Source organism: Plectropomus leopardus, chromosome 15 (genome assembly GCF_008729295.1).
Source record: "Plectropomus leopardus isolate mb chromosome 15, YSFRI_Pleo_2.0, whole genome shotgun sequence".
Taxonomy (NCBI): Eukaryota; Metazoa; Chordata; class Actinopteri; order Perciformes; family Serranidae; genus Plectropomus; species Plectropomus leopardus.
In genome coordinates this window covers 27,514,623-27,525,641 of record NC_056477.1, presented here as the reverse complement: position 1 = coordinate 27,525,641, position 11,019 = coordinate 27,514,623, and the positions used below count along the sequence as shown (strand labels likewise).

General features: G+C 40.6%; 1 protein-coding gene across 1 annotated transcript in view; it reads left to right on the top strand.

Annotated features, from left to right (window-relative positions):
- Nucleotides 1-5,129: 5,129 nt before the first annotated feature.
- Nucleotides 5,130-11,019, top strand: part of b3gat2 (beta-1,3-glucuronyltransferase 2 (glucuronosyltransferase S)) — a 73,294-nt gene continuing 67,404 nt past the window's right edge. The window contains exon 1 of the mRNA XM_042502100.1: nucleotides 5,130-5,858. Within this exon, the coding sequence (XP_042358034.1) occupies nucleotides 5,322-5,858 (537 nt within the window). The 5' untranslated portion in view covers nucleotides 5,130-5,321. The remainder of the gene's footprint in view (nucleotides 5,859-11,019) is intronic.

Here is an 11,019-nt window from a genome sequence, read left to right as displayed (position 1 = left end):
TTCACCCAAATCATTGGGCATGAGATTGATTAAGCCTCCGAAAGTCATTTTGTTTGAGGACAATGTGATGCGTTATCATCGAGCGTGGAGCTTTTAAAATAGTGCCAATCTTTACCGCTCTCCGTAAACATCCGCTTTCCCAGGCCGCTACCTAATCCAAACAATCAAAGGTGCTTTCATCCTGTGAAATTATGAGCTTGTTTGCCTGCAATTAGTTTGGTGTGAACCAAGTCTATTAGCGTGGCTCAGTGATTTCTCTTCCCTTTCCTCCCGACAGATCTCTTGATCCGTGTTGTGTGCATAATTAACCATCAATGATTAGCTCCTCGGCTCAAGTGGAGAACACCAGTAAGCCAGGAGCTCCCGCTCTTATCAGTCTCAAGGATCCCTGGTGGATCTACAATAAACCACTGACCTCCGTTTGATCTAATTCTGCTCACATAAACTCCGTCCGAGAAGTCAGCTGTTCTGACCTTGTACAGTCAAGATAAGGTGGTTAAGACACAAGAGAGGTAGGAACCTAGTTATTATCATCACAATATTTTTGCCTTTCTGTATGGCCACTGTGTCAAAAACTCATTTTCGTGCTCCACCAGTAAACCCCTGCTTTTGCACAACTTAGACTGAGTGCACAAACCTGCTATTTTTTAACCCTTTGCAACCTGACTTTTTTTTTAAATCATGGGAAGAAGGCGATGATCAACTTAACAAGAAATGGTCAAAAAATTAGCAAGAAATTTGTAAAAAATTACAAGAAAAATATCTGAAAATGAGCAACAAAAAATTAAACAATACTACTGCTGCTGCTACTACTACTACTACTACTGCTATTACCACTACTACTACTACTAGTACTATTACTACTGCTACTAGTAGTATAGTAGTAGTAGTAGTAGTACTGCTGCTACTACTGGTACTACTGCTGTTACTAACATTTAAAATACATAATTATATATAAATGACATACAAATATATAATATTTTTTAATTAATAATGTCAATGGGATTTATTTTATTTTCCATCTTGTATTGTGCATTCTGTTGATTTAATCCTTATCCTTATTTTATCTTACTTTTGCTAGTATTATCAAGTTGGTTTCATCCATGAGAAGTTGCATTCTTTCAAGTTCAAGTATTTTTTTATGTCTTTATGTCTTCTATGTCCTTTTAGCACTTAGTGCATGTAATTTTTTTCTTGTAAAGCATGTTGGGCTGCATTTCTTGTATGAAAGGTGCTATACAAATAAAGTTGTTTTTATTATTATTATTATTATTATTATTATTATTATTATTATTATTATTATTATTATTATTATTTATTATTAAAAATATCATTTCCTGGACATTTTTCCAATTTGTTTGATAATAATCCATAATCTCTCCCAGCTAATTTTCAGGTCATTTTCTTGCTTTTTTTTTTTTTTTTGCAAATTGCAGGACATCTCTTGCAAAGTTACTCATTACCATTCATCCCATGTTCTCAAAGGGAATCAAACCAATTGGTTTAGGTTTAAATGCTTTTGAAAGGTGTCTGATTGCAGCTCAAAAAACTGATGTCAATCCAGGTGTTAAAGAGTTAAATATCAAATTGAGAAAAACTCAATCCAGCCTGTTCTTTTTAATTTTTTTGTTGCTGTGAAGGTGCTGGCATATAACCCAGTTTTCTGGACGATTAACGACATGCAGACTTCCCTCTGTATCACTGGTGAAAAGGAAACAGGAGCAAGAGCTGGACAGAGCCTAACAGATACAGGTAGGATAATATCCCTACTTTTGGTGCTAAGGGTACGATACCGAAAGTTTTTTGGCAGAAATGCAGCTTATGAGCGTCCTGTGCCGACATCACAGAGCACATCCTTGAAAATGTCAAACTAAACGAGAGGAGGAAAAAAAATGCCAACATTCTAGACTCTCTGTTGCTGTGATGGTTGTCCTCCAGTATGACAAGACTGTCCTCCAAAAACATGAAGAGGACAGGTTCAAATGTAATTGGCTGTGCAATTTAGATGACTTGTAAACTACATGGGATATTTCCCACTGTTGTTACTGTTGTCAGCAAAAACTGATGAAATCAATCAATAGATCAATTCAGTCCACAGGTGAAAACATGCAGATTAAAACCATTCTGATCATTTCTTATGTATTTATTAAAAAAGTTGTCAAAAATTTCACACAGACACCTGTTCAAGAGAAAGTTTCTTGTGCCTAAGATAATACTGTATGGAAAATATTGTTAACATTTGACAGAGTACGAAAAACTGTTTCTTAATCACTTTTATACTTTTGGAGATTTGTCAAAAATATCCTAGGAACTTTCTTTTATTCTTTTTGTTTTTAGTTATTCTCATTTACATGATCTCTGTTCATTCTCTGTGTAATTTCCCACAGTTTATTAGATAAAAACACCACTGTAACTTCCATATCCTCAAATATACACACACCAGTGCAAGCAGTTACTCCTTTTGTTTGTTTTGCTGGTTGGTTGATTGGTTGGTTGGCTGGCTGGTTGGTTGGTTGGTTGGTTGGGTTGGCTGGCTGGTTGGTTGGTTGGTTGGTTGGTTGGTTGGCTGGCTGTTGGTTGGTTGGTTGGTTAGTTAGTTGGCTGGTTGATTAGCTGGTTGGTTAGCTGGTTGGTTGGTTAGCTGGTTGGTTGGTTGGTTGGTTGGTTGGTTGGTTGGCTGGCTGGTTGGTTGGCTGGCTGGTTGGTTGGTTGGTTGAATGGCTGGTTGGTTGGTTGGTTGGTTGGCTGGCTGGTTGGTTGGTTGGTTGAATGGCTGGCTGGTTGGTTGGTTGGCTGGTTGGCTGGTTGGTTGGTTGGTTGGTTGGCTGGTTGGTTGTGGTTTTTTTTTTCTTCTTTTAAATATGTTAGTTTTTAGACTAAAAAGTGGAAGGGTCCGACCCTGCCTTCTGGCAAAGTACAGGGGGCATGTCTCCTGTATCCCCATGTAAAATACGCTCCTGGTCTGAGCATTATGAGGATGATATTGTGTATTCTAATTCCTGCGTCATGCTTCTTATTCTTGTCCTGTGAGATTTGCATCATAAAAAGCAACATATTTTCCATCATTTTGACCCAATAGAAGTCTTTCAGTGCTCTGGGGGTCTGAGGTTCCTGTAAATGAAGAAACAGCACCCTGAGCTACTCCAGCTATAGCTAAAGAAATCAAATTCATGTGGTCTAAAGAATGTCAGAATGTAGTATAAAATGCCCATCACAAGTTCTTGAGGCCAAGGTGAAGCTGTCAAGTGCTTGTTTTGTCCAAACATTGCCAAATAACCCAAAGACATTCTGTTGTGTTTGAGTAAAAAGAAATATTCACACTTGAGAGGCTGAAAGCAGCAATTTCTTTGCATTTTTCTTAAAAGAAAAAAAGAACAACTTAAACGATGAAAAAATAATAATCTGACCCATTTTCCATCAATAATCTATTTAATGACTACTTCTTTAAACTTGATTTATTTTTAAATGAGTAAATCATTTGGCACCCTGGTAGGTTAATGGGTGTACGATGCATACCATTTGATTGCAATTCTCTGATTCAACGTTGCCCAGGACCTATTTCGCATGCAGTTAAGATAATTACAGCTTGATGAATCTATCGTTTGTTTGGTAATAGCACTCCCACTTTAGCTGGGTCTATAAATCAGTCAATTATTGTCATTAATTTCACAATTATCCAATTAATCATTTGGTCTTAATGACAAAAGGCTATTACAGTTTACTTAAGCCTGCGGTGAGATCCTTGTATTGCTTGATTTTTGTGAGCAACCAAAACCTGAAGGCTAGTTTACTATCACATTAGGCAAAGACAAGTAACAATCATCAATTTAAGTTAACCCTTTGAAACTAGGGCTTGATGTTTTTGGAGGCAATCAGCAATTTAAGAAGAAATGACCTGAAAGAAAGCAAGAAATTAGTAAAAAGTACAAGAAAATTACCTGAAAATTCACCAAAAAAAACACAAAAAAGAAAGAGAAAACGATCAATTAAAGTAAAATAAACTGAAAAAACCCCAATCAATTCATGTAAAAACAATCTTAAATTTGTAATTATGATTATCATAAATATAGTAATCTGGACATTTTTCCTCCTTTTTTAAAGATAATTTTCTAAATCTGCTAATTTCTTGCAATTTGCAGGACATTTCTTGCCAAGTTTGCCTTTTTTTCGCCATGTTTTAAAAGAAATCAAACCAGTTTGCTCAGGGTTCAAAGGTTAAAATATTTATGACAGGCATTTATGCAGCACATGAAAAGTAATATCAATCCATGTTTCAAAGGGTTAAGAAACTGGAACTGTTTTGAAATGTAACTTTGAGCCATCGGGAAGCTTACCAGTGAACTTTTTAAACATAAATCTCTGTTAATCTGTGACCTCTGACCCTATGACCATATGTGTGGACATATAATGATCCCTTTCTTATCATTTTGGATTGTGAATATGTATGCAATGTTCTATATCTGAAATTGAGTGTTTCTAGTGTTAATCAGGGGACCCTGGTCATCTCTCAGAGACCCCTGGAGGTGTCCTGTCCCACCAGTCATCATATCAAATCCTCTTATTTTCTATTTAATAATTTATTCTTGACAAACACAGAGTAAAACACAACACAGGCCACTCTTTCTCTCTCTTTCTCTCTCTCTCTGCCTCTCTATCAGCCGGCTTTATTCTCAGCGGATACTGATGCGCACAACATAACAAGCCCTTTCTTCCGGCTCCCTCCTCCCCTCTCTCTCCTCTCTCTCTCTCTCTCCTCCGGCGCGCGCTCTCTCTCCCCAGGTTCTCTCCTCTATCCCGTCTCTCTCTCCTCCTCTGCTGTGCACCTGCTCCTCCCCTCCTGCCTTATTATCCTCAGACTCCGAGCAGCGCTCCGTCCTCGCCAAGTGATGCTCCTCGGCGGCGCACACATCGGTGGCTTCTCACCGGCCGCTGCAGGGAGGAGAAGCGCCCCGGCTTGTTTTTCTCCCCCGGAAACACGCGCTGAAACCCGGCTGGAACATGGGAATTTAACGGGGCTTGCGTGAGAGTGAGTCGGAGGAGGGTAGGACGACGAAGAAGCACTCAAGTCCCATCCGAGAGCGGAGGGGGAGGAGGAGGAGGAGGAGGGGGACTCCGGGGAAACGGTCCCGCTGGGACGGGGGAACGCAGCGGAAGGTTTTGTGCTTTACATAGTTTGAGTTGGACTAAAGCTGCATGCTTTAGTTGTTTGCGTGTGAAGAATAATATCACAGGATTTGGAGGAGGGTTGTTGGAGTTGCGGTCGGTGCCTCTCTGTGTGTGATGGAGTGAAAGAGAGGGCGCACGGTAACTTCAGTCTCGCCATGAAATCAGTGTTTTTCAGCCGTTTCTTCATCCTGCTGCCCTGGGTCCTTATTGTCATCATCATGATCGATATCGACAGTAAAAGGGCGATCCGGGCTCCAGCAGCCGGCCGGACCGGCAGGGCGCAGCGGGCGGCACGGACCGGCGCGCCGGGAGTGGGCAGCGGCGCCCAGAACCAGTCCGCTCTGCCGGTTATCTACGCCATCACGCCGACTTACACCCGTCCGGTGCAGAAAGCGGAGCTGACCCGTCTGGCCCACGCCTTCCGCCAGGTGCCCCGGTTCCACTGGATCGTAGTAGAGGACTCGACCTCGCGCACGGAGCTGGTGGCGCGCTTCTTGGCCCGGTGCGGCGTGCAGTACACGCACCTCCATGTGTTCACTCCCCGCAGGTTCAAGCGCACCGGGATGCCACGCGCCACCGAACAGAGGAATGTGGCTCTCGCGTGGCTCCGGCAGCACCGGAGCAGGCGGGACGCCGGTGTGGTTTTCTTCGCGGATGACGACAACACGTACAGCCTGGAGCTGTTTGAGGAGGTAACCAGACATTTAATTATACACCTGTGTTAGGACTTTGTATTCTGTGCACTTTTACTGACTTTACAACTGACAAAGAGCATCATGGGAGTAACAAACAAAAAGAAAATTGAATGAATTTGACAAATCTGAAGTCGTTTAGTTTCCACCTCATGGAAACCACATTCAAAGCTTTTCGGCATGAAAGTGCCACATGTACGGCGTTCCCCCCCCCATTCTAACACACGCCACGATACTCAAAATGAGCACGAGACACAAAATAACTACAAAACAACTGTAAATAGACACAAAACAACAAATAAAATACACAGTTACACAAAAAGATTTTAAAAAACACAAAACAACGGCAAAAATGTGCAACTGACTACTGACTTACTGAAACAGTTCACAGACTTGGTTCTGTAGTTCTACTGCAGCACTACATTGTAACATTTTGGATCATTTTATTACCACTTGTGGCCATGGCAGTTGACTCTTGGTGAATGCTTTATAGTGTCAGTATTAGGCTTACTCATTATGCAGAATGGGCCCTCTCAGAGTCACATTATGTCAATAATGATGCATTAACTTGTAAGCAGCATTGTAATGTTGTGGCTGATGTACAGAGAGCTATTTTTTTTACCTGCCTTGCAAGCTGCTTATTTGCTGATCTGTGTGCTTGTAAGGTAGCAGTCAAATACATTAAAGGGTACCTGGAAATGGTACTTAAAGGTCCCATATTATGCTCATTTTCAAGTTCATACTTGTATTTTTGGCTTCAACCAGAACATTTTAGATGTATCAAAAAATGATACATTTTCCTTGTGCTGTCTGCCTGAATACACACACTGTCTGGAGCATTTCTTTTAAGCAACCGTCTCTTTAAGACGCTCTCACGAAAAGCCCAGTCTGCTCTGATTGGTCAGTGTAACTGGGTCTAATACATCTGCTCTTTCCATGTCTCTAAACTGTCATTGCAGCTGAGGGAATGACTGCAACAGCACTCTAGTTGCACTTTTTACTTGTAAAGTTGTGACATCACAGCTTCACGGATATCCTGACGTCTTGTTTAAAGGCATGGTTTCTGTGTAAGGACTGTTTGCATTTGTCTTTGGATTGGGTGTTTTGATACTTTAACAGTATTTATATAACAACTATTTCGGCTTTATGAGTGAAAAAGACATGGAAATTGGACTTTCACAATTTGGGACCTTTAACGAGTTCTTTACTAAAGGTTATTTGTAGTCCACTACCAAACAACCCTAATAAAACTCAAACCATCCATGCACAGATTTAGTTATTGATGTCATGTGGGGAGATATTAGAGCTAAGAGCTACATTTAAAAACATGTTCCATTAAAGCACCTTTTGTCACACCCTCAGCACTATTTGTTTGAGGATAAAGGGTCTGCTTCCGCCAGATCTGTCTGTGTTTGTGACACCATCCGTTATGCAGCACAGTAAAAGTCATTGTTAGGTTTTCCCCAAATGGGATCATTTCAAAGGAATCCAAACATTGAAAGTCACCGCGTCTTCATCTTTATGGCGTCCCACTGGAGCTTCACTAAAAACCCCAGGGAGGCTCCAGACCCTGTTTTCAGGGCCGCTCGTTCCTCCTGAGAGGTGGTTGTTAAACCAATGTATTCAAGTCGTGAAAGTGCGGAAGCTGCATGGACACTGGATAGAGTGAAGGCGTAAATGAGCAAGAGAAGAACAGATGAAAAGTAAGAGGGAATGCTGGCTAACACAGAGAGAGAGATGGTGAGGCTGGTGCACAGGGTTTGCTGGTTCTTTTAAATCTGTATCTCACCACCATTGCTTTTCGATTTTTTACTGATCTATCTTAGAATTGATAAGCCGGGTTGTGTGTGTGCGTATGTGTGTGTACGCGTGTGTGTGTAAAAGTCTATATTAGGGTAAGATTGTTAGGGGTTGATAGTGATACTGGTCTCGATGGATGGATGGATGGAGAGATAGATAGAACTAGCCATGTAAATATATATAGATGTGTAATGGGGATGTCAGTGGTTAAACGTTATTTGGTTAATTGCAGAGAATATTTTTGACCTGTTACATGTGTTGGTCTTTAGGTTAATTCTGCCGCTCTTCAACTGACCGCGCTGCGCTCCACCCTGATCTGGTGGAACACAGCCAGCCAGCTTGTCGTGTTAACATGTGGAGAAACATAACATGTGGACAGAGCTCCCTGTCCACCCTGTGGTGAACCCATATCCCTCGCCCAGGTCACCCTGATGAGTAAGCGACTTAATTTTAAGCTGCCAATCAGCCAGCATTTGTATGGGCTGAAAAACTGGATCTTAAATGGGATTGTTCATGGGTTCCATGAAGTATTAAAGCCACCCATGTGGGCATTTGACATGGGGCCATTATGGAACCCGTGGACAATCCCATTTTGGCCCATTGACTACCTACATTGGCCCCACATACAAAGGAACCCCCTTTAGCAAAACTGTTAGCACTGGCAGTACGATTAGCAGTGTCGACACAGCAAGTGGTGATAATATAGTTAACACTGCTAAAAGGGCTTTGCAGCTCTAACTGAATCATCGGGCCAGTGTCACCAGCAGTAATCACCAACGAGCAGCGGCGCTAGCTAACTATAGCTTCCATCTGCTTGGTGCACAGTGCAGATCAGCCAAGACTAGTATTAGCTAACTAGTGGAGACAGGAAGATGGGAAGAGCTGTCCGTCAGCAAAGCCAACAGAAAATAAAATAAAATGTAGGACATTTACATCACAAACAATGTATGTGTCACTACCACTAAATGGATAGCGCTTTGAGATGCGGCGCTAAAACTCACTGAGTCAATGGAGTGCCACACTAAAAGGAAAGACGTTTTGAATTTCACATCTTTCTTTTTTTTCTTATAAATTAAGTGGTTTGTTACTGGTTAATGGGTGTCGCACTATCGAAAGCAAAGTTAACCAAAACTGACATCCCCAATTTATTCATAATATACACAGTACACAGTACATTACCCTTTCCATGCCCCTTAATCCTTACAAAAAGGCCTATCTGGACTGTGAGTCTTCTGATATATAAATATTGATAGAAATTAGCGACTACCACATACTCTGCAAATCTGAGTTGGACAACACGCCACATGATACACCAGTATCAACCTCGTATATTGATACCATTATGTAACTCCAGTCTGTCTGAGAGTGTGTGTCTGTTGGATCATGCATGGGTATCTCTTTCCACATCGCTGTTAATGATCAGTTGTCCTTTTTATTGAGGACACACAGCCGTCCTCCAATACACGTGCTCCGGACGTCCAAGTAATGAAGAAAGACGAGCGGCAGAGGCAACAAAACAAATCCTCTCACTCTCATAAATGCACAAACACTCTGGAAGAATGCTTCGCTGATTTCTGATTGCTCATCCTGATTACTGCCATTCAAAGAAAGCCGGCTGCAAGTCTGAGATGGCTGTAATTTGCTTCAATAGTAAAACATTCTGAATGCAAAACATTTGATATAAATTTGCTTATTACGCTGTACTGAATGATATGGTAAAAACTGAAGGAATATAGCTGATTGTAATACTACTGTTAGAACTATTCTGGATGAGTGATTTAGTTGCTGTTGACCTCTAGTTTGTGACCCATTCAAATATGTACTGCTCTCCTCGACCCCAGTGTTTTACTTGCACTTTGTAGGATAAAAATTGTATGTTTAGTCGCAACACGTTGATTTGAGAAAGCCTTTTCTTCTTCTTTTGAAAGAAATCCCAGCTTACATCTTAAATCTGTTCTTCAAAAGGTGAGGTAAACCTAAAGCACGTTTACATTATGTGTGTATGATGCATTTTATATGAGTTCTGCAGCTTTTTTCTTTTCCATTTGTTATTTATTTATTTATTTTGACATGTGACTACAAAATCTGATGGCTTAAAACAAACCTGCAAGCTATATTCCTCCTAAGAGAAGTGTGGTTCATTAGGAGACCACTGGAGAAAATCAGTTTATTTAAAGGTTTACCTTCACTGTTGACTGATCTGACATTTTTTTATTTAAGCAATTGTTTAAATTATAGCGTCAGTCACAATTTTCTAAAGATCGAGGGGAAGTAAAGCGAAGTCAGTTTACATGACACAAAACACCTAAAAATAAACAAAATAGATAAAAATACACAACTTAAATGATTATCCCAGTAGTTGGAGAATCATTTTTTGACCAATTAATCAATTAAATTTGATTTAAACGGTCTAAAGGAATGCTTCACCCACAAAATCATCCTTTGTTATTAACTACTCATCCTGTGTTACATTGGATTCATGAAGAAAACATTGTTTTCCTCGCATTCCTCCATGGTGAACAAAGAATCCAAAAACGGAGGTAATTCTTGATAATTTGGAGTAAATGGAGACTGTGTTTAACAAATGCAATACAAAACATCTGATTACAAATTCTCAAATAACTTGTGCACTACAATCCAAGTCTCATTTATCCAGTCCAATGCTCAGTACTTCCTAAATAAATGTCTTTTTGCTAAAACCTTAGCAAAAAGTGCCTTTACCGCTGCACACTTATACCATCATGTACTGTATACCCTTTGTGAAATTTCAGGACGGTATAAAACATCACATTTATTTTATTTATTTATTTTATTTTATTTAAAATGGACCATGCTGCACAAGCCTAGCTGGTACCACCGCCGCCTCATTTTGAGCCAAGAAAAAACACGTGCTCGTTTATGGAAGTGATGAGACTTGGATTATACTGCATATGCTACATAACACAGGGTGAGTGATTGATATACAAAAGATCATTCTGTGGGTGAAGTAATCCTTTAATACCAAAATGAGCTGAGGACAAACTGCAGTCCAAGTTAGTGCTCTGTCCATTAAGCTTAGCTTAAGTTACAGACGAATGACCCCAATGGTCTTTCTAATCAATCAAAATGCAGCAATTTTGGGGGAATTTTGGTCCAAACTAAAGAAATCCCACTTTAAATTCAGACTCTATACAGCTTTCCCCTCGGTGACCTAGAATGCAGCACTTGGCTAGAGTTGGTCAGTATTGTGAGCCCTGTGTACTGTGGCTGAGTCGACTCTGACACACAGGCTCAGTGTAAGATTTGGTGCCTGCAGCTCAGTGTAAAGAGCATCTGTTTGATTTGTTGATAGCACGCTGTCCTCTCTCTGTCCTCCTGCCTA